The sequence below is a fragment of the Eptatretus burgeri genome, chromosome 3, assembly GCF_056783735.1.
Source record: "Eptatretus burgeri isolate ZD-2024b chromosome 3, Ebu_testis_v1, whole genome shotgun sequence".
Classification (NCBI taxonomy): domain Eukaryota; kingdom Metazoa; phylum Chordata; class Myxini; order Myxiniformes; family Myxinidae; genus Eptatretus; species Eptatretus burgeri.
The window spans coordinates 127,980,836-128,008,542 of record NC_140963.1 but is presented as its reverse complement, the minus strand read 5'-3'; the positions used below and the strand labels follow the sequence as shown (position 1 = coordinate 128,008,542).

At 43.8% G+C, this 27,707-nt stretch overlaps 1 protein-coding gene and 2 long non-coding RNA genes across 8 annotated transcripts in view; 2 read left to right on the top strand and 1 right to left on the bottom strand.

The window, feature by feature from the left end:
• LOC147030942 (uncharacterized) overlaps positions 1-27,707 on the top strand; it is a 105,440-nt gene that overhangs the window by 2,393 nt on the left and 75,340 nt on the right. For 4 of the 6 annotated variants that reach the window (XR_015056581.1, XR_015056579.1, XR_015056578.1 and 1 more), the window contains exon 2: positions 3,498-3,602. This is a non-coding gene — a long non-coding RNA (uncharacterized LOC147030942). Of the gene's footprint in view, positions 1-3,497; positions 3,603-4,668; positions 4,741-27,707 lie in introns of all 6 variants that reach the window. The other 2 variants (XR_015056582.1, XR_015056580.1) reach the window with 2 other exon arrangements.
• Positions 10,934-11,872, bottom strand: LOC147030944 (heat shock protein 30-like). Its single transcript, XM_085875537.1, has one exon. It carries the CDS (start codon positions 11,718-11,720, stop codon positions 11,127-11,129), a length of 594 nt encoding a protein of 197 aa, XP_085731663.1. The 5' UTR covers positions 11,721-11,872; the 3' UTR covers positions 10,934-11,126.
• LOC147030943 (uncharacterized) lies at positions 11,924-25,985 on the top strand. Its single transcript, XR_015056583.1, has 3 exons — positions 11,924-13,047; positions 13,197-13,321; positions 25,166-25,985. It is a non-coding gene; the product is annotated as an uncharacterized LOC147030943 (long non-coding RNA).

Genomic DNA, 27,707 nt, shown 5'->3' with positions numbered 1-27,707 from the left:
AAAAAAAAGAGAAGACAGAAACATAATGAATGAATGTGGGTCGGCGGGCCCAAGTGTGTGAGTGGAATGCATGGTGCAAATGAATGATTGGGGGGAGGAGTGAATCCCACCCTAGGGAAGCCGGGGTTAGTGTAGCGTTAGTTAGCGGGTTAGCGAAATTAACGAAACGGATGTCGTTTTGTTGTTGGTGTGAACGAAGGCACGAAACCTTTTTGTAGGGTGTAGGAGTCCATTGACTGGCTGGGAGTGTGGCTGTGGAAATGTGCGCGCTGAGTCGAGGGCCCTCTGGGCACCGAAGTAGTCGGCCAGAGTAGGCCATGGGTCCAAGGGACTGAGTTAGTGAAATGGGCACGGGTAGCCCACGGAAACGGAACCCGGAGCACCAAAATGCCACGTGGACATCGAAAGGGACACTGCCAGGGCATTCCCCACATTCATAAGGAGTAGGTGGGCTTGGAGACAGCCTCAGCGAACCGGGGATGCCGTAGTTCGAGTTAGGCAGATGGGTATCCCTGCCAATGGAGCCACGCTGCCCAGCCACGAAATTGTGCAAGAGCACGAGAGAAAATTTGCGGTCCAGGCCCAAATTAATAACGAACACCAACACAGGTGACTGGAATCGAGGTTTCTAGAACCGATAGTTTAAAGAGACAGGCGTATTGAAAAGCCCCCGGGATAGATTAACATTTAATAAAATGGTAGGATAGATCGGAAACGTGTACCCCTTCGCACCATCCATCCCTTCGCTGTTCGTGGGCCGCTGGACTCACCTTTGGAGATTGCTGAAATCTGAGGGAGTTATTCTGAGGCTGCATTGGGCCTCAAGACAGATTCACTCGTCTCTTAATCCCCTCAAAAAGGGATCTTAGGGATTGAGGATAGACGGTCAGGACAGGTTAGCCGAACAAAGACAATAAGGGGACGAGGGACACGCATATTTATAAAATAATAAAAAGTTGAAATTTCGTTGTTTTGTTGCAAGCTAATGGGGCTGGCTATAGACAAAGACAGGCACAGGCGATAGGTTGGGGGGAGATCGTAGGGTAGGTCCGAGCCCGTTTTCAGACTGGCCGGCGCCACCACACTCCCTCCACAACCTGACGAGACCCGACCGAGGCCGGCCAGCTTCGTGTGCCGACCTCCTCTTGTACTGCATCTTGCCTGGTCTGCGTTTGCCATGCCATGCTTTGCCTGCCTTTGCCTTGCCTCCATACCTGCCCATGCCTTTGTTTGCATTGTCATTCAACCCTCACCATGTGCTCCAGGACCACGTCTGAAAGCGTTTTGCTTGGACTGCCCTGTAGGCAGCCGCATTACCGGGGACTGCATTTGAGCAGCCCGAATATCTCCTTGTTGTTGCATGAAGGTCAGTTGAAATGGACCGGGGACTGCACTGAGCAACTAGGAGATCTTGTTGCAAAAAGGCCAGTTCAAATGGCCTGCGAGACGGCGTATGGCCTGCCGTGTTAGGGTGAGTTGCCTCCAGTAGCTGGAAAAAAAGAACAAAAAAAGAAGAATTCAACGACAAACAAGGGACCTTTGAAGGCCCTAAAAACGTCTGACCATCAGTACCTGCTGTGCACTCATCCACAAATGTTAACTTTGCTGTGTTTTCTCTCCTCAAGTCACAAGTCCTGAGCCATGGTAGTGTAAATATTAGGACTGCACATAATTTTAGCCCACCTGTTGTTTGTTTAGCGCCGACAATGTAGTGAAGTTGTCCGAGTGAGTGTTAGTTTAGTTACACAATGCACTAGGTTATTTATTTTTGGGACATGTATTTCAAATGTCGCACTCGGGGATCCGTAGGTAAAACGTTCGCGGGGAAAACCTACACCTGCATGCCACACGAAAATTAACGACTCGGGTCGTTACCATAGCGTTACCATAAAATACCATAGCGGGCGAGGGGGCAAGGGCAGAGGGGAAGGGACGGAGGGAAGTGCGAGAAATTTATCAGAGGTAAAGTAACTTCCGGGCTACCCTGTATGTATATATATATATATGTATATATGTATATATATATGTATATATATATATGTATGTGTATATATATATATGTATGTGTATATGTATGTGTATATATATATGTATGTGTATATATATATATGTATGTGTATATATATATATGTATGTGTATATATATATATATATGTGTATATATATATATGTATGTGTATATATATATATATATATATATATGTGTATATATATATATATATGTATGTGTATATATATATATGTATGTGTATATATATATGTATGTGTATATATATATATATATATATATATATTTCTTTGGACGTTGGCGTCTTGGATTTTGCTCCAAATATGGGCATGGCGCCCCTCTCAGCCAATCAGAGGGGTGCGAGCATGTCTGCCACCTCTCGGCCAATGGGGAGCCAACGCAACATATTGCTGCTCGACTTCCTGGTCGAGGGGTGGAGACATGAGCACCCCCCCCCCCCGACCAATCTCGAACTGCCGGGAGATCGCCCGACACGCCTGTCCAATGAGGAGGGGAATGAGATGAGACGGATCCCTCCCACCTGTCAAAGAAAAAGGGATAATTGTGTGGGGGCGACTGGCTGAGAGAGTCTTCGTCTTCCCGTCATGAATCACCTGCCTGCGAGCCGGAGGAGAATAGCTTGCCTGCTTGTTTTGCCAGTGGAGCGTGCCAGCGCCCGACGCTACCCTTCGTACCTGGTGCTTGGAGCGCATCGTGTTGCGGGTTCGAGTCCCACCGGGCCAGATCGTCGAGAACCACACGAAGTGGGAAGGTCCACGCCAGTCTCTTACCTCCAGCTCACCTTCCCTCTGAGCTGGGGGTATCAATAAAGGCCACGGCCACCATTTCTTTTGGGGGGGGGGGTGTGTCTGTGTGTGGGCTCGTCTTTTAAGTAGAAACGTTTAAGTGCCGTGTGTGTAAATTGCATTCCTTTTATTCGATTAACTCTGCCTTCTTGCGTGCTTCCCTGCCTCATTATAAATAAATATCCCTTTTGTTAAATGTTCCAGCTCGTTTCTGTGTTTCTTTCATTGGCTTGGCACGGTGTGTGTTGAGAAATAGCGAGGCTGTAAATTGTTCATTTGGACTGATGGGCCTTGTTAACCTCCGCTCGGGTTACACACGGTTCGGGCACGGTAACTGCTCGTTCCGCTCGAGGTCCGTCGGGGGTGTGAATTCCCCGGTGGCTTTGCCCGCGTGGGTAATTAGGTATATTAAAGTTTGGCAATTGATCCTACCCCACGCGGTCAACTTATTGGCGATTCATGGTCCTCTAAGCCTAAGGGACCCATGCCTTTTAGACTTATCCGAGTCACGACCTAAATTCCGGGTGTTTGGTGGGAGGCGACTCCACTGCGCCACCTTGTGGCCGTTTATCACCACTGATACCTGGCCCTGAAACAATATATTTATATTCCTCCACCAGTTTTTCTGTCCTTTCAGGGCAGGGCTTCCAAATGAAATCGCTAACATCTTGTTCCCTCCGCAGAGCTCTGAGGCTCCATAGGCCGCTGGTGTACATCGGTACTACAATTCAGTGAGTGGGCCGACGTGTAGATATTCGGAGAGATGAGTGTTTCCCAAGAAGAATGAGGTAAGTGGCGTGTTTGTTGTGATTCGGGTTTTTATTTTATGGATGCTTAAACATTTTGAGGCTTCAAGGCTTGATTAAATCAACCCCTCTCTCAATTTCAGGTTAAGGTGGCTGCAATGGATTTTCACAAAGAAATGGATCTGAATTTTTTTTTTCAAGCAAATGATGCATTTTATTAGATGTCTGACATTAAAAGCTCTTAGATTCTCTCAATAATGAAGATGGATGGTTTAAAAATAATGTACAAAAATTGCATATTAAAATAGTTTTGAATGTATCTGGTCTGGCATGATGTGAGGAGGGGGGAGTGGGCAGAAAGGATAAGAGAGAGAGAGAGAGAGAGAGACAGAGAGAGAGGAATATGAGAGAAGTGGTAAAAGTAGAGGAGTGGAAGTGATGGGGGAGGGAGGATGGAGAGAGGGGGAGGATGGAGAGAGGGGGAGGATGGAGAGAGAGGGGAGGAGTGGGGAGAGGGAAAAGGAGGGGGGAGAGGAGAGTTGAGGAGAGAGGCAGGTGTGGGGGAGGGCAGAGAGGTTCTCTGCATAATATTTGTCTATTCCTTGCATACTATTGTTGAAGTTACATTCTAAATTGCGTTGATGTTCTGCGGATATCAGCTCATTCATATTGTTATGGCCGCAGAGGCGGATAACTGAAAAAAAACAGGCGTGTCTATAAAAAGATCATGGATGCCATCCGTATGGCCAGATCTTAGCACCCAGGGTCAGTTTACCATACCTGTGAGATGAATGGAGCAGATGTGTAACCATGCTGGCGACTACGTAGTGGCTACCAATTGGCCGAGTGAACCAATGCCACATGTCACACTCATTTGGCTACCGTTGCAATTATTATTTGGGATCAAGTGTCCCAGGACCACTATCCCAGATCTAACCCGAACAGGTTAAGTCAAGACACGGTATGAAAACTTCCATATGCTATATTATAACACAAGCAACTGAGCAGGAAATGACGGGAGGAATGGCAGGGTTTTTGTGGTGCTATTGACTGGCCTGTGAGGGCAGTTGGGTGACAACATCTTCTTTGCTCTGGCCCACATGATTAGCAGAGCTGTGGCACAGAAGCGTCATTCCCAGGAGCGGCAGGAGGACCTTCGAAACTTGCCTTTATTCACTTGGTAACTGCGTTTTACTCTCTGCTAAAGCTTTAAACTTGCACTTATTTCTCGGACATGTTTTTACCGATATTGTTTAAACTTGGCACACAGATAAAGAATTAGGGCTTAAACCTGCACGTCATTATTTTTCCAGGATCAAATCCAAGATGGCCGACTGGCGGCCATTTCAGTTGTAAAAAACAATTCCGGTGTCTGCCATGTCGTCAACCATTTATCTGACATGCTTTTACCGATCTTGTTCAAACCTGGCACGCCAATGAGGAATGATGGCAGATATAAGCATGTCATTTTTTTTTTCAAGACCGGATCTAAGATGGCCGACTGGCAGCCATTTTGTTACTGAACAGTGTCCCCAACTATTTCTCCGACATCCACGGTTCAATTTTGTTCAAACTTGGCAGAAGTACAGTACACAATGACCTACACTTGCACCTAACTTTATTTTGTGATCTGATGAAAGATGGTTGACTTGTAGAGTGGTGGCCATTTTACTTGTGAAAAAAACTTGATGTTGAACATGTCCTCAAACATTTCACAGACATGCATTTTCCAAAGTTGTCAAACTTGGCACACAGCTAACGTATGATGGCTTACATGTGCACGTCATTTTTTTTTCAACATTACATCCAATAGGGCTGACTGGTGGCCATTTTAGTTGTCAAAAAAACCCCGTGTTTAACATGTCTTCAACCATTTCTCGGACAAGCATTTAACGATGTTGTTCAAACTTGGCACACAGATAATGGATGATGGCTTACATATGCAAATATTTTTTTTCGAGATCATATCCAAGATGGCCGACTGGCAGCCATTTTAGTTGTAAAAAATCTGATGATAAACACGTCCTCAACCATTCCTCGGACATGCATTTACCGATATTTTTCAAACTTGCCACATAGATAATGAATGATGGCTTACCTATGCACCTCATCCCTCTCCCCTCCCCCCCTCCCCAGAAATTAGGAACAGGATGGCCGACTGGTGGCCATTTTGTGACTTAAATGTGTCCTCACCCATTTCTCAGACATGCATGGTCCGATTTTGTTCAAACTTGGCACGAACACAGTACATAACAGTATACACTTACACCTAACTTTATTTTACAATCTGATAAAAAATGGCCGACTGGTCGACTGGCGTCCATTTTAATGGTACATAAATATGGGCTAGCCCTTTAACTCTGCACAGCAACATTACTAAAAGAACGGGGGCTTTGACATTATTGTCTATTTTTACTTGTTTATGACCTCCGCCACCAAAGGTGAAGGTTATGTTTTCACCCCTTTCTTTCTGTCTGTCTGTTTGTGTAGAGAGTATCTCAAAAAGTTGTGGACGGATCTGGATGAAATTTTGTGGACAGGCTTGGTGTGTGACAAGGACGACCTGATTAGATTTTGGTGAAGATCCGGATCCAGATCCGATTACTAGAATTATTAAAGTGATTCTTCACCATTGAGAGATAGGGCCAAAAATGATATATAGCATGATATCTCAAAACGTTGTGGATGGATCGGATGAAATTTCATTAACATGTTGCTTGTGTGATAAGGAAGAACTGTTTAAATTTTGGTGAAGATCCGGATCTGATAATTTTTTGATTGATTCTTCACCATTGAGAGATTGGGGTAAACTGATATATAGCATGATATCTCAAAAAGTTGTGGACGGATTCGGACGAAACTTGGTGGACAGGTTAGGTGTGTGACAAGGAAGAATCGATTCAATTATGGTGAAGATCCGAATCTGGATACAATAATTATTTGATTTCTAAAGTGATCCTTCACCATTGAGAGAAAGGGCCAGAAACCATATAATACTGTATAGCATGATATTTCAAAAATGTATTGGGCCCAATATGTTGTCATGGATCAGGCATTACGTGATGGAGGTATGTGCTCTACCGAGTGCCCTTCTCGGTTTTTTTTTTTTTTTTGTGAAATGTGACCAACTATATCCCCGCTGAGTAAATATTTTCCCTCAACCCACTCTTCAGTGAGCCTCAATCTCATTACATGTCAGAGTCGGAGATTTTGGAGATTTCATATTTTTTTCGACCATTATTTTGGTTGGAGATTTCATAACCCAGGACTTTATAAAACCAAGAGGAGCTGTTGATGAAATTGAATATTTACCCTCACCGAAGGAGAGGGTATTGCATTTGGGTCTGTTTGTTACTTGCAAAATCGAAGATTTTTCAAGTGTATTAGTCAGTCGATTTTGTTATTGGGTAGTCGATCCAGTCGAAAAAAAAATATTTTTTTTTTGATCTACCCTTTTTATCAGTATTTCCGTTGATATGTTTGTCTGTCTGTCTGTCTGTCTGTTCGGTCCAGTGCTCCGTTAATACAATGGTGATTTCGATGAAACTTGGTTGGTAGATTCATACCATGACCGAGTTGTGTGCAAATGAGAACCGTTGATATGGACACCACCGTTGCCTCGCAACAGGACTTTGAAATTTTAGAAAAGTAATAAAAAATTTATTTTTTAGAAAATCAAAAATCGGGCCATGAGCGACTGTGGGCAGTACATTCAGCCATATTGTCAAAAATTTCCAGCCGGATCCTATGAAAACTGTCGGAGAAGATAGACTTTGAATGAACCCTGGTCGAAAACAATAAAAAAACGAAGTTCGTTATATCTCAGAGACTATGAGTCAGATATACATGAAACTGGTATGGTAGGTTCATGGTATGTCCTAGTTATGTGTGAGAAAGAACCGTTACTATGGACCCCTCCGTTGCCTAGCAACGGCCGAAAAACCTCAATGTGGGGGTATTTTAACGAAAAAACAATCTGCAGCATTAACCCTTGAAGCTAGAATCATGAATTTTCTTGTGCTTAATCCTCAGGTCATTCCCCATCGAAGGGGCCCATCGCGTCAGGTTCTATTGGGTAGTCGACTACCCATGTCCGCCTACCGGCTTGTCACCTACAGGTCACAATTTTAAACCGATCTTCACGAAACTTCACCACGAGTTTGTCATCTTGAAGAAGCCTATTGTTTTTGAGGTCAAAAGGTCAACAATTTAAGTGAGATGTCTAAAATCCTCAATTTTCATCCGATTGATTTGAAATTTGAAGAGGATTTATATTTCAGGTCACTGAATTCAACCAGCCAATTCTTTTTGAGGTCAACTTAGACCAAAAGGTCAACATCGGCCGAATTTCTAAAATTGTCGATTTTCATCCGATTCACTTGAAATTTGAAGAGGAATTGCATATTTGGTCATTGAATTCAATCACCAATTATTTTTGAGGTGAAATTTGTTTTATGGATTTTGCAAGTATCGTGCTTTGCACGATGTCTTCTTGTTATCTTGCCAAAACGAAGTTTTGCAAGAGATGTTAGTCAGCTTGTATGTTTTTTTTTTTGTTTTGTTTTTTGTTTGTTTGTCTGTAATCACGTATACAAAAATTCTGCAGAGCACAGTTATCATCGGAAATTTTTGTGACTTCGCATATCAGAGGCCTATAGAGGTCCCTTTCAGTGCACAAAATTTTGAAGGTCAAGGTCAAAGGTCAAGGTCACTTTGGCGCAAATCAGGGGAGTCGACGAAACCCTTATTTTTTGAGTAATTTTGATCGGATCATCTTCAAACATCATGGGAATATAGTTCATGGTCTGGGGCTCAACTGATTAATTTTTGGTGGCGATTGGCCTTGACCTTCATATGTTTTTTTTTTTGTTTGTTTGTTTGTTTTTTTTTGGTCTGTAATCACATATAAATCACTCTGCAGAGCACAGTTATCATTGGAAATTTTTGTAACTTCGCATATCAGAGGCCTATAGGAGGTCCCTTTCAGCGCATAAAATTTTGAAGGTCAAGGTCAAAGGTCAAGGTCACTTTGTCGCAAATCAGGGGAGTTGACGAAACACTTATTTTTTGAGTAATTTTGATCGGATCATCTTCAAACTTCATGGGAATATAGTTCATGGTCTGGCGCTCAGCTGATTAATTTTTGGTGGCGATTGGCCTTGACCTTCATATGTTTTTTTTTTTTTTGTTTGTTTTGTTTTTTTTTGGTCTGTAATCACGTATAAATCACTCTGCAGAGCACAGTTATCATTGGAAATTTTTGTAACTTCGCATATCAGAGGCCTATAGGAGGTCCCTTTCAGCACATAAAATTTTGAAGGTCAAGGTCAAAGGTCAAGATCACTTTGTCGCAAATCAGGGGAGTCGACGAAACCCTTATTTTTTGAGTAATTTTGATCGGATCGTCTTCAAACTTCATGGGAATATAGTTCATGGTCTGGCGCTCAGCTGATTAATTTTTGGTGGCGATTGGCCTTGACCTTCATGGTTAGCGCCTCAGGTCAAACATATTTGACCCAAAGGTCAAATTTTCAAGTTTTAGGAACCATATCGTGTAGAACCTCAAATTGAACACCTCAATGAGTGCTTTCTAGATATGTCAAGCTTGAGACATTATGACGTCATTTGGTGATGTTATGAGGCAAAAGCATATTTTTCATGGTTACTCTGTAGAACGATTCTCATCGGAATCTCTCGTCGGCAGATATTCCTCAAGGAGTCGCTCCTGGTGGATAGCAGCTCTGTTCACCTCAGTGTGACCTTAAAGAAGTCACACGTGATCACCTTTTGGCAAGATACGGGTCACCCTGCAGGTGACATTGGTTTATTTGTTTGTTTGTCTGTTTGTCTGTCAGTTTGCCTGCACAGAACTTTCGTGTTTTTCTCCGCAACCACTTGTCCAATTGAGAAAAAAATTTCACCATAGGAGCGACTACTCATGTAGAATGTTTTATTGACAATTATGATGTCATAGGTCACGTGCTGTGGCAACCAAATTGGTAAAATGGAAAAACTTTGGACCTCTGTATCTCTGGAACTGCACCAAGGAAAAAATTAAATCTTGGCAGATGGCAAGTACTCATGGTGAATAAACGATTTTTTAAATGATGTCATAGGTGCCTTCGTTATGATGCCATAATTGCATATGTAGAACGCTACATCTGATCAGTATGAAAACTTTAAGGGCCATCAAGGGAGAAAATGGTCAACAGAAAAGAAATTGATGACTTAATCGCTCACGTAATTCGGCAGCCATATTGTTTTTAAAAAGAAACCTTACAAAATCTTCTCTGAAGTGGCTGAACAGATTGAGGGCAAACTTTACACATATTACCGCCTATTCATGAGGAACAAAAGGTTCACACATTTGATGTCATAGGTCACATGGTTTGGCAGCCGTATTGGATTTACCTTAAAACCTATAAAAGTCTTCTCCAGAACAGCTGGACAGATCGAGGGGAAACTTCACTTAAATGTTTCCCCAGCCTTGGGGATACCAGAGTATTCACAAACAATTGATAAGTCGCATGGTCTTGCAGCCATATTGGACTGAGTAAAAATCTTTGAAAAAAATTCTTTCTCTTGAACCGCTCAATCAATCGATGTGAAACTTCACAATTATGGTCCAGTAGTGATGGGCAATATATATTTTAAATTTCAACCTGATAGGATACATGATCTGGCAGCCAGAATTTTTTTTTTTTTTGAGCTGGTGTTTTTAAAATTATTATTATTCATATTTTTGAATAAGGCTCACTTGGCTGTGCCTGGATGTGTATGACGGTAGAGGAGTAGCAGCTGAAATGCGAATGCTATCCAGATTACTCCTGATGACTTCATCTTTGCTTTTTATTTGTTTAGGTTCCTTCTGATTACTCCAATGCAGGACTGTTCCTATTTGGTCTTCCATTTGATTTAAATTGAATTAATTTTAATCCCATTCTAAATTAAATTGAATAATAATAAAAGTCATGGGTCAGGGTTAGGTGTCTGATCAAAACAGGGTTGCATCAAAGCGGGACGTCTTGGTACTCGGTCATCACTGCCAGCAGTTATAAGGTGGCAGTTCTACTTATGTCTATTATCAACGACGTAACACATCCGTACACAAATGCCACACAAAATTAACCACACAGAACGACACAAACGACACGTAAAACAAGTCCTGGCAAGAGTCTGCAATCTTTGATTGCTCTTGTTCTTGTTTAAATTGTCCAGCTGAAGAAGTCCTGGAGGAGATTTGGTACAACACCAATGCCCTCCTGCAGGTGAAACTACAAGTTAAACGAAAAATAAATACCTTGCACTTGCCTACAATAATGATGTGGTAACATACCAAAATGATATAAAAGGAAACAAGTACAGGACATATCTGGATTTGAAAAACATTTATTGAACAGTGCCAAAGGCATTGCTTTCTGTATGTAATATTCAAGAGCGTATTTGATGATTGATAAATGGTGCAATTGTCAAAAGCCAGTTACCAAAAGCTCCAATGCGTAGAACCGTACAATCAGTTAATAATGGTATCAATAATGCATCCAAAACTGCTGCAGGAAATCCACCTTAAATCCCTGCTCCAGGGGCACCTTCGACCGGTTTTGATGCTTCTTGTGCACGCTCGATGGGCACGACCCGTTCAGGGGCTGCAGTTGAAGCACTGCGTGGAGCCTCGATCCTCAACTTTCCATCGGCCGTGAAGCAGCAGGTCACTTTCTGAGGGTTCACGTCTCTCGGGAGCTTCACTTCTTCTCGGAATTCCTGGAAGTTGTAGCTTGAGCCGCCTCGTCCATCTTCATTGTGCACTTCGTGGCGACCTGACACCTGCAGCAGATCTCCAACTACCTTAACGCTCATTTTTTCTGGGTCGAACTGCCTGGTGTCCAAAGAAATCACGTAGCGAGACGTGTCACTCTGGTTCGTCACCAGACAAGTCCCGGACATTTCCACTTCACGTCCGTGTCCGGGCAACTGCAGCAGGTTGAAGGCACCCCCTCTCCCGATCCGGCTCTGGGCCTGCTGGAACAACAACTCCATGATGCGCTCCGATCGTCGTAACTCATCCTGGAGCTCATCCAGAGCACCACCAAAGCCGTGCTCAGCAGGGATCACTCGGCTGTACCGGATGGGCACGAACATACTCAGAGGAGTTAGAGACATTGTTTAACTCGTCGAGCAAATGCTGATCCGTCACCTGCGAAACTTCTCTGCTTCTATGATCGTCGTTGCAAGTCGGGAATCACAATTGACTGTGCTGGTGGAACCGACGCAGCCACATTTATAGCCCCAGCCAGCGTTGTCCGGGTTCTAACTGGCAAACATGAGCACCTTCGAGAGAATTCTGAGTATGACATCACAGCATAGAAATTGGGACATCGACGCATAGTTCACAAATTATTCTGACATTTATAGGTCCTACTCCAAGTCCCTGCCCCCCCCCCCAACCCTCCAACACAACAACACAACGTGTTCTTGATTAAATCATGAGTACACTTGTGTGGTTTTTTTTTACCTCCACCACCGAAAGTGAAGGAGGTTATGTTTTCACCCCTTTCTGTCTGTTTGTTTGTGTCCAAGATATCTCAAAAAGTTATGGACGGATCCGGATGAAATTTTGTGGACAGTTTCGATGTGTGACACGGACGAACTGATTCGATTTTAGTGATTCTTCACCATTGAGATATTGGGCTAAAAATGATATATCGTACGATATCACAAAAAAGTTGTGGACGGATTCGGACGAAACTTGGTGAACAAGTTGGGTGAGTTGCAAGGACGAATTGATTCGGTTTTGCTGACAATCCGAATCTGGATCTGAACACGAGAATTATTTAATTTTTAAAGTGATTCTTCACCAATGAGAGATAGGGTCAAGAACGACATCGTACTGTATGGCATGTATTTCAAAAACGTATTGGGCCCGATATGTTCTCATGGATTAGGCATTACATGGTGGAGGTATGCGCTCTACTGAGTGCCCTTCGAGTTTGTACATTTATTGTTTGGTTAAACGGCGATGTTGGCCAAAAATTAATAAACCTCTCTTGTTCAAGAGAATAGGTTCAACGATAAAAACATAACCCATCTGTTATTTTGTTGAATCTGTAAATAATGTAAATAATAATTTACGATGCTCAGCAGTTAATAATAATCAGCACGCAATTTAACTTTTGTAAATGATAAAAGTCAAACAATGAAACGAGAGAATCAGCATCTGATGTCCGTGTCAGGTGTGCAGTACCTTGTGACGTAGGGGTGATGCGTGACGTCATTTATGGATTTCTCCAGAACGTGCTCGCGTTTGCTCGTTGGAGTTGGAGGGGGCATTAGGGGGCGCTACAATTCAGCTCCATCGGACACAAAAACAGTCTTCGTGGTTGGACAAGCTGTTCTGTTAACGCATGTGGCAGTTTGGCTGCCACGGCGGCTATCATTTCTTGGAAGCACACCTGTGCTGCTGATGCTGTGCTCCTCCAACAGTGTACAGGTACTCGTAATCACCTTCATTTCAAGCCAACACCAAACTTGTTTGCTGAGCGATGAGAACAGAGATGGACCCTTTTGAAGTCGAATCGCACATGAAATCTCTTGCTCGGAAATATCTCTCACTCCTCTCAATATTTTCGTGCCAATCAGCAGTCGAGCGATCCCTGCTGAGCACGGCTTTGGTAGAACTCTAGATGAGCTCCAGGATGAGTTACGACGATTGGAGCGCATCATGGAGCAGCTGTTCCAGCAGGCACAGAACCGGATTCGGAGAGGTAACGCCTTGAACCTTCGAGCGACACCTGCAGCGACTTTCGCCGAATATTAGCAATAGCTGTAATCACAAAGTCCTTCAGATCACGAATTGTTCTTGGCTTCTCCCAAAAGACTTTTTCTTAAAGTTTCCCACATCAAAGAAAATCTAAAGGTGACCGATCTGGTGACCTTGGAGGCCATTGAAACACTGCAGGCTGTAATCAGCAACCCTGTTGTGCATATTTGCATATGTACTGAGAATGATGGAAGACATTTTAAAAATCTGTGTTGATGGAAATATACTTGACAGATCCCTCTGTTCTTTATTTTTTGTTTCATACCCACATCAGCGTTCATTTAATTTTTATTGAATTTTGAAATTGGGTACATTTGTTTGGCCCACCCTGTATATTTGATAAAGTGGATCGTGGTTCCATTCTGCAAGCACTAAAATTAATCAAGTACATCAAGACAGTGATTAGAATAACCTTCATTTTAACATTTTGGAGAATACATTTTGGCAATCTTATCTGTATTTTGATCTGGGGTGTAGTGCTGGAGGAGCGCACCGGAGCACCGCTCCGGCAACTCAAGTCATCCGAGGCAGAGCTTAGTTCCGCAACAGTAAACGAGAACGGCACTTAATAGAAAGCATACCTCTGCCAGGCTGAACAGTTTAGGTTTAATATCCTACCGAGAAGTCGGATCTGCATCCGGACATAAACCAAACTCATATCAGTTTGTTCTGGTCACCTACCAAAATCATCCACCAAGTTTTGTCATCCTCCACTCATTTTAAAGTTTTAAAAATTCTCGCATCTGGGTCCGGATCTTCACAAAATCAAAGCAATTCGTCTTTGGCAGACACCCAACCTGTCCACTAAGTTTCATCCAAATACGTCCATAACTTTATGAGATATCCTGCTCAAATACAGATACACAGACTAGATGACACTTGGCAAAACAAAATGAATCAAACACTGTTGCGGTGAATCCTCCACTGTCAGGGCTGGGAAATAAGAGGAAAAGAGGGAACTGGATTACTTGTGGATTGCCTATTGAACAAAATCAGACAAAAATGTGTTTTGATGAGACGAGTAGATCGAAACGAATAAAAGGCATTGTGTGTGTTTTTTTCACCTCCATAACTCCAAAACCATAAAACCTAAGAGCCTGAAACATTGCATGCATACTAAGAAAACTCCAAGGAAGTATATGAGTGAAAATTGGGTGTTTGGGTTAATTAAAACACCCCTTTTGAAGATAATTAATTTTATCCTCAGCCACCTCGCTCTATGGGTCTTAAGGCGTTTCCTGGGAAACCTTGCTGGGGTCTGAAGCCACCATGTTTTTTGGCCTGCTCAACCATCCCTCGACTTGGAACAGGCCACAACGATTTCTTAACGACAAAGTTGTTTTTTCACTCATTATATCGAATGCCTTTTCATCATAGCTACGAATCTCTGGGTAGAATGCATTCCTCATAAACACCTGGAAACTTCAGCGTTCGTTGCTATATTTCATTTCTGCATGTGCGATCACCACGATTATCTCTTAAACTAAGGAGAATTACAAAATTTGAGCTCCAGAATCGACCTTCCAAACAGTTCTAACGTCGAGAAAAGTGTTTTTTTGTACAATTTGTACATATCTGACATTTAGGGCATCTCCGGGAGGTGTTTGTTCAATATGATGGAAGTATAGGATAAATGGGGTTTCTGAGGCAGCCATTTAAATGAATGGGGGAGAGGGGAAAACTTTCTGACTTAAGCCCCAAAAGCCCAAAATAGGAGAGTGATTTCCTCCTCCTCCCATACAAGTAAATGTAAAATTGAGACTGATTTTCTCCCCCCTTCCATACAAGCAAATGTAAAATTGAGACTAACTGATTAAAGCACTTCTTCCCTTTCATATTTTCATTCCACTCAAAGAGCGAACCAATGAATATCCGCTTATTGGTTTTATCTACTTTTACCCCGGTTATTTCTTCAATAAAAGTAATTTGATGTTTCTCACATTCGTTATGTTTCCCATTTAAATACCAAGGCTAATTACATCTCCACTCTTTGGTTTGGTTGTTGCTTGGTTCTATCATTTATAAATCAGTAAAAAGATGCCGGTAGCCTGTTAAAATTCCCAACCCAATATCTTAACACTTATACTTATAACCATAAGGGAGACTATTGATTCCATTCTCTAAAACAGTGGTTCCCAACCTTTTTTCTGTCATTTCCCCCTGCACCCAATTCAACCATCCAGATTTCCCCCTTCATGTGTATGAGAGAAAGAACAGTTAAAACACACTGAGACTATTTACTAATTTATTTTTCAAATGCACTAACACAGCTAACATTAAATTGTATTGAATAAGAACACAGCATTTTAGTGTGACTTCTGGCATTGTTTGCCGTTCACGAGTCCTTCAATGTCTGGGGGAGTTATGGAGAGCGCACAGCGAAGATCCGCCTCCACCTCCAACTTGTTGCGTGCCTTTGTTTCGAGGTGTACCAGTGCCGAAAATGCTGTCTCACACAGGTAGGTGGAAGAAAACTGGACCAATATCCGCAGAGCATTGGTCGCAAGAAGCGAGTAGGTTCCTCGGACTTGGGTCCAAAACTCTTCTAGTTCCATATTCTGGAAGGCATCCTTCGCTGTAGAGTCGTTTTTCAAGTCCAGGAACTCTTCCTGCCACGCTTCTGGCACATCATCAACGTTCCTCTGAAATGGGTCTCTGATAAGCTTGTTCTCGTTGCTCTCGTTTGTGATCCCTGGGAAGTAATACTTGAATTCTTCCTCCAAGCCTTCGAGGTGTTGTTTGATATCCTCGGCTATTGGATCAGGCAGACCATCCTCCATATCCTCCACACATTCGTTCAGAGCGAGGAATGAGGAAAAACTTCCACTCCCCGCTCTTTTCTTCCACAGTTCCAGTTTAGCCACGAAAGCTCTGATCTTGTCCGACTGAAAAAGAATGTTGGTCCCTTTGCCCTGCAGTTTCCTGTTGAGCTCGTTCAATGCACTGAAAATATCGGACAAGTAGGACAGCCGCACACGGAAAAACTCACCCTTCAACGCCTCCAGAAGCACAACATTCTCTTGGGCCCGAAGGAAGGCTACCACCTCATCAAACAATTCCAGGACTCGCTGCAACATGTTTCCCTTTGAGAGCCACCTCACCTGAGTATGAAACAGCAACGATTCGTGGTCGGCTTCCATGCCTTCACAGAGCCGACGGAACAGCCAAGTGTTCAGAGCGAAACCCTTGATAAAGTTGACGACTTTGATGACAGTCTTAAGATGCTGCTTGAAGTTCTTGGTGAGAGTTCTCGAAGCAAGCCCCTCTTTGTGGATCAGACAGTGTGTCGATTCCACTGCCGGATTCTTTTGCTTGACGAGCGTGACGAACCCCGATCGAGAGCCGAGCATGGCTGGGGCACCATCCGTGCACACCCCAACCAGAGACTCCCAGCTGATGTTGCTGTCTTCGAAAAAGTCATTGATAAGGTCCATCACATCCTGAGCTTTGGTCGTGGTCTGGAGAGGTTTGCAGAAGAGGAATTCTTCTGCAATTCCTTTTTCGGTGGTATAACGAGCAAAGACCAACAGCTGGGACAGATTCGCAACATCTGTCGATTCGTCGAGTTGAATCGAAAAAAACTGTGACCCTCGAACCTTCTGAACAACTTGGTTCTTGATGCTCTCAGCCATATCATTAATCTGTGACCGAATGGTGTTGTTTGAAAGGGAAATCTGGGTCATCTTGTTGTGGGCAGCCTCACCAAGGACCAACTTCACGCACTGCAGCATACAGGGCTTCACCAATGTTTCACCAATTGTGTGTGGTTTCTTCTCCCTCGCAATCTTGTACGAGACTTCGTATGACGCTTTCACAATAGCGTCCGTTTGCTGACGAAACGTTCCAGTTGAGTCCAGTCTCATCTTCTTCAGATAATTTTGTTTCAGCTTGAAGTATTCACGATCCTTGTTCTGTAGTTCGGGATGGCATCCTTGAAGGTGTTGCTTCATCTGGAATGGCTTCATGCTACCATTCCCCAAGGTCTTTGTGCAGATGACACATTGTGGCAGATGTTCCCCGTTATTCACAACGAACGTAAAACCGAAGTCTAGATATGCTTCTGAATATATCCGTTTTTTCGACATGATCACTTGCGGACCTGAAAAGAACAAGAGAGATCATATTAAGACATGTAATAGAAAAGAACAAACTAAAAAAGAAGAAATAAAATAAAACATAAGAATGAAAGCGGGTAAAGTTCAGGAAACGGGTACTCCTGAGAAGAGAAGAACAGAAGGCTATTACTGGAAATTATTTTCTGATAATTTCCAGAATTTTAATTCCAGACTAGAATTTCCCCCTGAAACACCCAAATTTCCCCCCTGGGGGAAATTTCCCCCCGGTTGGGAACCCGTGCTCTAAAATATTGGTTCATGAGCGCCAGCCAGAGTGACCACTATATTCGTTATGTCTGTGTCTGTCTGTCTGTTGGGTAGTCGATCTCGTCTACCCTTTATTATCAGTATTTCCGTCTATGTTGGGTAGTCGATCTATTGATTTTTCGAAAAAAATTTTTTTTGAGATTTTCTACCCTTATTATTATCAGTATTTCCATAGATCCGTTTGTTTGTCTGTTCGGTCCAGTGCTCCGTCAATGCAATGGCGATTTTGATGAAACTTGGTTGGTAGGTTCATACCATGACCGAGTTGTGTGCAAATGAGAACCGTTGCTCTGGACCTGAACACGAGAATTATTTAATTGCAAAGCAACGGACCTTTGAAATTTTCCAAAAAATCTCAAAATTATTTTTTCGAAAATCAAAAATTGGGCTACGAGCGTCTCTGGGCAGTACATTCAGCCATATTGTCAAAAATTTCCAGCTGGATCCTATGAAAACTGTCGGAGAAGATAGACTTTGAATGAACCCTGGTCGAAAACAATAAAAAAACGAAGTTCGTTATATCTCAGAGACTCAGTCAGATATACATGAAACTGGTATGGTCGGTTCATGGTAAGTCCGAGTTATGTGTGAGAAAAAACATTGCTATGGACCCCTCCGTTGCCTAGGAACGGCCGACTACCCATGTCCGCCTACCGGCTTGTTTGTCTGTCTGTCTGTTGGGTAGTCGATCTCGTCGAAAAAAAAAAAATCTCAAAAAAAAAAATGTTTGAGATTTTTTTTTTCTACCCTTATTATCAGTATTTCCGCCGATTATGTTGGGTAGTCGATAAAGTCCAAATTTTTTTTTTCGAAAAAAAAAATTTTAGATTTTTTTTTCTTCCACCCTTATTATCAGTATTTCCGTATATGTTGGGTGGTCGATCGAGTGGAAAAATTTTTTTTCCTACCCTTATCAGTATTTCCGTCTATGTTTGTCTGTCTGTCCCTCTGTTTGGTCCAGTGCTCCGTTAATACAATGGCGATTTCGATGAAACTTGGTTGGTAGGTTCATACCATGACCAAGTTATGTGCAAATGAGAATCGTTGCTATGGACACCACCGTTGCCTAGCAACGGGTCTTTGAAATTTTTGAAAAATCATAAAAAAATTTATTTTTACGAAAATCAAAAATCGGGCCATGAGCGACTGTGGGCAGTACATTCAGCCATATTGTCAAAAATTTCCAGCCGGATCCTATAAAAACTGTCGGAGAAGATAGACTTTGAATGAACCCTGGTCGAAAACAATAAAAAAACGAAGTTCGTTATATCTCAGAGACTGAGTCAGATATACATGAAACTGGTATGGTAGGTTCATGGTATGTCCTAGTTATGTGTGAGAAAGAACCGTTGCTATGGATCCCTCCGTTGCCTAGCAATGGCCGAAAAACCTCTAAATGTGGGGTATTTTAACGAAAAAACAATCTGCAGCATTAACCCTTGAAGCTAGAATCATGAATTTTCTTGTGCTTAGGCCGAGGTCACATTTGCCACGGCGGCCGTGGGGTCTCCAAAATCTACGGCCACCAGCAATTATACGGTGGCCGCAGTATTTCCACGGTCACACAATGTAGCAGTTACATATGTTTTTATTTTTCGGGGAGCCGCACGGCGTATTTAGGCCTAAGTCACATTTGCCACGGCGGCCGTGGGGTCTCCAAAATCTGCGGCCACTAGCAATTATACGGCGGCCGCAGTATTTCCACGGTCACACAATGTATCAGTCACATATGTTTTTATTTTTCAGGGAGCTGCACGGCGTATTTATAAATTGTGGAGACCGAAAACGTGGGGTTGCCGTTCGGTCTTTGATTTGATGTCGCACGGTGACCTTCGGGCGTTCCTGCGGTGGCCATATAATTTTCAACGCAGACGCAAGGTGCCCGCAAGGCGACCGCAGGGGGCCCTAAGGCGAACGTGTGGCCAGACGGACGGTAGCGAATGGTTTAATTTTTTTTTTTTTACCAGTTTTTTTTTTCCGGCTTGTCTAATTGCGACGGCGAACGTAGAAATGAAAAAAAGTTATAACTCCGCGTTATAATTCCACGGCGACCTTACGGCCTGTAAAATATAGCCATACGGCGTAGGGCCACCCTGAGGCCACCTCAGAAACTCTGCGGCCGCCGCACGTTTCTGTCAATTCAGAGGGCGTACGGCCACCGTATCCTCACCGTAGAGCAAATGTGACTTAGGCCTTAGGTCTGAGAAATTGTGGAGACCGAAAACGTGGGGTTGCCGTATGGTCTTTGATTTGATGTCGCACGGTGACCTTAAGGGGTCCCTGCGGCGGCCTTAGAATTTTCAAGGCAGACGCAAGGTAGCCTCAAGGTGCCCGCAAGACGACTGCAGGGGGCCCTCAGGTGAACGTGCCGCCAGACGAGCAGTAATGAATGGGTTAATTTTTTTTTTTTTTTTACCAGTTTTTTTTCCCGGCTTGTCGAATTGCTACGGCTAACGTAGAAATGAAAAAAAGTTATAATTCCACGGCGACCTTACGGCCTGTATGTAATTGACCCACTTCTGGTCTGACTTCCAGTTTTCGAGTTATGGTGGGAAATAAGCCTATTTGAAGTTTTTCACGTATAAAAGCGAGCAAGGGTAATGAGTACGCAGGTGACTTTGGCAAATGGTAACCTATATAGTCTGGTAGGGGCCTGGGGTGTTTCACAAGGTGACTTATAACAAATGGAAGCATGTTTTTTTTTTAGACTTTTTATTGTAGACTTGTAAGGACTTATAGTTGTGCCATATATCATTGGATAGAAAATGGACTGAGAAATAGTCCACTACCATTTGAAGAGATTCGGGTTCAAAATTAAAAACGACTTCGTGAGATCGACTACCCATGTCCGCCTACCGGCTTGTCTGTGTGTCTGTCTGTCCAGAGCATAACTCCGTGGACTTTGATCCGATTTTGATGAAACTTGGTTATGTGTTAGATATCAATGTCGAGTTGTGTTTTCCTGGATGAGGGCCTGCTACGCCCATTGTGGGTTGAGTCACGCCCCAAAAATAGCCATTTTTAGGGGGTAGTCGGATGAAAAATCTATCTTCTCCTAGAGAATTGACTGAATGGAATGGGTTCTTCGGTATTTGAATAGCAACATAAATTATCTGAAACTTGTCGTTGTCCGATTTTTCATTTTCGTCCCAAGGTCAAGGTCACAAGGTCAAAAACTTACAAAATTGCGAATTTTGACATTAAAATCATATGACTGCCCAAACTTTGAGAGCTGGGATGACAATATTTTTTATGCATAATCTTGAGGTCATTCCCCACCTAAAGTCTTGAAACCATTTTGCTCTATCTCGAACACCTTGCCCGTGGTGCCCCCGACAAGTTTGTTTTTACGCTGATTTCATCAAAGTATGGATAATCCGAGGAGTGCGAAATGCAATATAGCCTATATGACGTTATATTGTTCCTGGAATGTTCCAGAGGAAGTTTTGCACCAAAGGTCATAATCCTTGACCTTTAAAGGCCACAAAGGTCAAATTTTCAAAGTTGTGGGAATCAAACCAGGTTTTCGACCTTCTTCGACGAACTAACTCCATTAAGCTATAGCACGTATCCTGTTTCCTTATTATAATGTCCACAACATTGTTTTCTGACCTTTAAAGGTTATGCAAAGGTCAAATTTTTTAGTACATCCGTGTCATTAGCCTTAATGATAATGGACTTGCTACCATCCGTCGTTGCATCCCTGGTGTGTACAAATATTCGAGTGTCAGCTTCTTCATGACAACATGGAGACAGCATCCAGTGACTTCCTTGTGTTGCTAATGGCATCTTCTCCTTTTGTGACAATGACTGTGCTTGTTGTCTGTGCTTCACACATCTTTTCCGCAAAGAAGTGAAACAGCTCAGTCTTGTTGCTGTCATCTCGAAGAAAGCTTCTCCAGTTACTTGGGGTCTTACTGGTTCCTGTCACTCTTCTTCTGATTCCTTGCCCCCTTTTCGACCTTGCCTCGGACTTCAGACTTGACTTCTTGTACACATCAAACACTACGTCCACCCTCTCGTACCTGGCACCATAGAATTCCACCTTTGGGATGATGTCTTCTTTAGCATAGTCATCAAATATCTTTGAAGCGCGTGGAGGTAGGGCATTGATAAGTGCTGAGCTATCAATGATGACTGCATCTCCCCTTGGTTCTCTGTTTGGGATGTTCACTTGCGCTTCAAGAATTTCAAGCAGCTGTGACTTCCAATTTTTTTGAAGTTTTTTTTTTTTTTTCTTAAAATTTTTCAAAATTTGGATTTTCAAATGGCCAATCGGGCAGATTTGATCAGAAAGCCCTGCAGAACAGAAATGCCAAATTTGATGCTTGTATCATAATTTGCACGATATTTCTACTATCTACTACACTATCTTTGGAAACCACGTGCAAGACGACGAGAGCCAGTGACAAAGTGATTGTAAAGATGAAGTAAACTCGACACGAGCAGTGCCAGCAACGAGTAGCACCAAGGATGAAGAAGGCCAACCAGAGCATGATAAAGTGAACCAGCCACCAGGAGCCCCAGTGACGATCAGCCCCTCAACCAGCCCTCGTGACCCTCTTTGTCCTTTTCAGATGAGGCCACCTGGTCTGCCCTCCTGATGAGGCCTACTTCTTCAGAGAAAACCATAAGAATGTTCTGCCTCTCAAACTCCTCTGTGAGCAGCTTCTCGTCCTCCCCTTCCTCTTAAGCGGAGTCCTCTGGCCGTCCTGCCTCGGGGACAGCCCGAAAAAAATAAATCCACATTGCTTCTTCCGGGCTCCACAGCCCATGACCCCACCATGCCCATGGCTTCCACACACCGGCCGAGTTGCACATATGTGACACGTGTGCCTCAGTGATGGGAAGTCCTCACCTCGTCCCAGCCACAAACATGAGGTGTTTACACAGACAATATTACTCTGTCTACCTTGTCTACAGATGGCATACACTGCCTCCTCAATGTCACGTGTTTCAAACCACTGACTCTGACAGCATGGCAATCTTACCTCGTTGAAACACACGGACCACGTGACACTTACAGTCGACCGATGGACCCCTCACCCCCTTCCACGAACACAACCAATGACTTCATTAATCATGGTACATCCTACTCCCTCACTTGATGTTTCGCATTTAAAACGGACAGAGCACGGATAACAACATTACACGTTGGCAACACGATAAAAGGGAATTCACATTATTATAGATGATATGTCATTGTGAAGATGATCAAATACAAACCCATCATTAATTACCAGTAAATCAATGAATCTAAAGATGTTTCTTCATCCTCTCGCACATGTTCGTTTATTCATGTTCATGACCCAATGAGACCCAATGACCCAAATGTGGACCCAATGAGACTCACACATATTGTTGCGAATTCGCACCCGCTGGCGTGCGGACGGCCGCGTCACTCGAATCGCGGCATGTCGCCCACCGGACGGACAATTCTGTCGTGACCCTCTCGGAACAACGGCGGGAGCTAGTCACAGGTGGGGGTTTAACCCCACCACGACCGTGCCAATTGCCCACCCGCACAGGATAGGGTTGCTCGCCAAATTCGATCTACCTAAGTACCTGCGCGGATGGTCGACCGGGCGATCGTACCACGCCACAGGCCGACTCCAGACACGAACCGCTTAAGTGGTCCGTTCCGTGCTACAGTGATAACCGAGCAGTGTTATCGTCGGCCTTGACGGTTCCGATTAATTACTGGGCGTATTAAGCCCACTACGAACCCTTTACGTGAAGCAGGATGGAGGGTCAATAAAGAAAGGACGAAGCGAAACGGGAAAACAGTTCACACAAAGCACATTTATTTCCCGGCACACGGAAAGCACACATATACAGCCAAACAGTCAAACTGCACATATAGCAACCCAAACAATAAAAGCAACAACGATGGAGAGTTACTCCATTACGCGCACACACGGCAACACTTATACAGTTCTACTTTGCAGACGACGCCAACACACATTTACTCAAAAGCAAAGGAAAGAAGCCACTCTCATAGACAAGGGAGCAGACGGGCCTGTAGGCCAATATGTGCGCATGACCTGAAGGAGCGGCCAGACCCACGAGACCAGGGGGGTCCTACCCGCATCCTCGTGACGCGTTGGCGGACGAGCCGCAGATGTGGCCGCGTGGCTGTGCCCCGACTTCGTGCTCCTTGGCGGGTTTCGTTGGTACGACGTTTGGAGTGGGGTGGGAACGGGGCCCCCTTGTTGCACTATCTCAGCGTGGGGGAAAGGGGGAATTGTTGATGCCCTGGGGGAGGAGGATGGCTGGCTGGCTTGGGTCCCACGGCGAGAGATCTCACACCGCGACCTCGTCGCCGACCGCCGTCCTTCTCGCCTCGGACCCGAGCTCCTTTGCCTCTTCCCGCAACTCTCCTCAGCCGACTGCAGAACCCAACTCGAAGCCACACCGATGACTCGACTCGCACTGCTACTGCCACACTCTGCCACGATTCGCCTTGCGCTCACCGTTTTATAGGCCGGCAGGAGAAAACACTATGCAAATATCCGGATCAGGATGACCTCGGGGGCGGAGCCACGCTCGCCAATTGGATGGAGGAAAAGTGGGCGTGAACCTCCACTGATCCTAGAATTTGCATATAGCGAGTCCACACAGACGCACCTGGAGGCGGGGCCAAGCCACCCCGCGCCCACTAATTGGATGGAGCATAATTGGGCGTGTAGCGTTTGTGATCCGAATTCTCCCTCGGAAAGGCCGCGATTTGCGCTCGCGGCTCGGTGCGTATCGCTGAACGAGCCCAAGACAGCCCGACGCTCAGTGTTCACAGGTGGTGCGGGAATGGCCGTAGAAGGAGAGAGGTGAGGGTGGTGGAGGGTTTTTGGCGGTGGTTTGATGGTTATTGTGCCGTTTGGGAATGGCGGTGATGCGATGATGGGGGAGCGAGTTGTGAAGGCAAAGGTCGTGGCTGCTGGCGTTGTTGTTGTTGTTGTTGTTGTTGTGTGATGGCGGTTGAGACGTGGTTGGTTCAAAATAAAGATAGAACAGAAAAACGCCTAACTCGAAGCGTCGCAGCCCGAATGAATCACATAAATTCCCTCTAGACAACGGATTTGGGCTAACTACACATGTACTTAAGAGATATCTCACCTACGGGACCTGAATGGTGGTTTGCGAATTTCCACAGCCGTAACAATATACAGGAACAGATTTGGACAAACAGGTATCTGCACTGTCTGCAAAAGTATCCTGCTACAAAAAAAAACACACACTCCAGAAGGGATACATCTTGATACAAAGACAACATCATGTTCGTAATCCTCTCATTTTCTGATGACATTTCCCTTCCCATTAATCTTCCTGATCAACTCATAAAAATCACAAAATGTTTCTCACCAGTCCACTCTGATTTTTACTTTTCCCACCAAATGTTGAATGTGCAGCTGCAGACGTCACACTGGAACCAACTTACAAGCACAAAGTCCATGTGATATGAGCATGCAGACTTGGATTTACAGTTACAAGCAAGAAGGATGTTTTGATCACAGCAGGAGGCACATCACGGAAAGGAGTTTTAACACAAATACTGTACTTTCAACTCAAATATTATTCCACCAGTTCAACCATCAAGGCAAGTCAATGCATGTGAGCACCATCATCTGTTTATGATGTATCAGGGTAAATATGCATTCAATATCTTCCAAAAAAACAAATAAATTGTAATTCCATGGTTTGTGTTTAGCTTGTTTGAAAGAGGTCTTGGTAGTTATGAACCAGTGCAAAAACCATAGCAATGTTGCTCAACATGCCTGTTGTCATGCCAAAGAAGATAAAATAAACACATCATGGAAATGGATGGTTTTCCTTGTGAAAACATGTTTCCCGTCGAGTTTATGGATGACTGTCAGTCTGTATAGTGCTGCTGGGAATTCATGAATACACGAGGAGCCAGTGGGATATATAAGACTCCTGGTCTGTTTGTTCTGCACTCGTGCATGCCCGTAGGTGCAAACAAAACAAAACAAAAAAAACTTTCAAACCGCATGCCAGAAACAACTACACAGGCCGTTCCTTCGCTCTCATGTGCCCGTACGTGCGTGCATGAACAAAGTCACTTGAAAGAATAAAAGTTCTTTCAGGTGTATTCTGAATACTAGTACGTGCCCGTACGTGGAAAAAAAAAAAACTTTCAAAGCACAAGCCAGAAACAACAACCACACAGGCCGTTCCTTCACGCTCGTGTGCCCGTACGTGCATGGCCGTACGTGTGTGGCCGTACGTGCAACCCCCTCCCAAAAAAACTTTCAAACCGCAAGCCAGAAACAAACACACAGGCCGTTCCTTCGCTCTCGCGTGCCCGTACGTGCAACCCCCTCCCCTCCTAAAAAAAAATAAAATAAACCTTTCAAACAATCACACAGGTCGTTCCTTCGCTCTCGTAAACGACGACTGGATTGGGGCATTGTGTTTATCTATAAATGCAAATAAGAAATCGAGAAATTATTAGAATACAGTAAGTCATCACTATCCGGAAGTGGTGCGTGCCCGTACGGAATGTTCACATGCATTCCACGAATTATCGCTTTCATTGAAGTAACAACTCCTGTGATACTTACACACACAGAGTTGATTAAAATCAAGTTTACCTCCCTGTCTTTGCTTGCCATGACATTCGCTGCCATTGACCATTGCCACTCCTACGCCACGGTAACTAAGGCGCCGATCGATCCCCATCGAAACCGGCACGGCACGTGATGTCATCGTCGGTCGGCCGCGCACCGGCCTACGCAGCCATGCCTACGCAGCAACGTGTCCTGTCATTGGTTGGTAAATAAATGGCCGCAGCAACGTGTCCTTTCATTGGTTGGTAAATAAATGGCCATAACTTGGGAAGCACTTGTCCGATTAATATCAAACCTTGAAAAGGCACATCCTCAGGTACCCAGCAATATACCTGGCAAGTTTCAATTGGATCGGACCAGTGGTTGTCGAGAAACAGTGGTCACACACACACACACACACACACACACACACACACACACATACACACACACATACACATACACATACACATACACATACACATACACATACACATACACATACACATACACATACACATACACATACACATACACATACACATACACATACACATACACATACACATACACATACACATACACATACACATACACATACACATACACATACACATACACATACACACACACCTGGAATTATCGATAGATGAAGTTTGAAGGCTGGCTTGTTCCTTCAAACGGTAGGTCAACAAGAGGTATCATACACATTACGGTCGTTAAGAAGTAAACCTACAATCTAAATCTTGTCTGTCTTGCTTCTGCATCCAGTTGAGCATGACAGTTTTGAATGTGAAGCTCGAGAAGCTGGCAGCTGAGACAGTGGTGACCTTTGGTGTTCACGTCCAGGTCTCTTTCTGTAATTGGCTGCTTCTATATCTCTGACTTTTGAGAGGGCACTGCCTGTTCTTCTCAATTCAAGCTGGCAACTCCGATATTATCTCTGGCAGCACATTGCCTGCGCCTGGTCAGTGGACATTTTTGGCTGTCCTGCTAAACAGCCGGATGCTGTTACCTTGCCAATGAAATACTCATTTTTAATGTGCAAAGCAGAAAATGCTACAGGAATAACTGAAAAAGGCTGGTGTTATCTATCCGAACCAATTTTAAAAAAATTGATGATAAAATACAAAATTTAATTCCAACTTTTATCAAGCTGTCGTCTGAACCTGATTAAACAGTTTTGAAACATTTTTTGTTGATGTCAATAAATTAATAAAATAAAAAGTGCTGGTCTGAGAGAAACCCAAAGCATTTTGCAGACTTAATATCAAGCCATTTGTTGCCATCTACCTTCGACTTAGGCAGGGGAATGGGTTGTAGTTGAAATAAAAAGAGCTCACAAAGGGGAAAAAAATATTAAAGGAAATTAACGACTCCAACA

Coding starts and splice junctions, on each gene's coding strand:
- LOC147030944 (XM_085875537.1), bottom strand. CDS start 11,720: ATGTCTCTAACTCCTCTGAGTATGTTCGTGCCCATCCGGTACAGCCGA.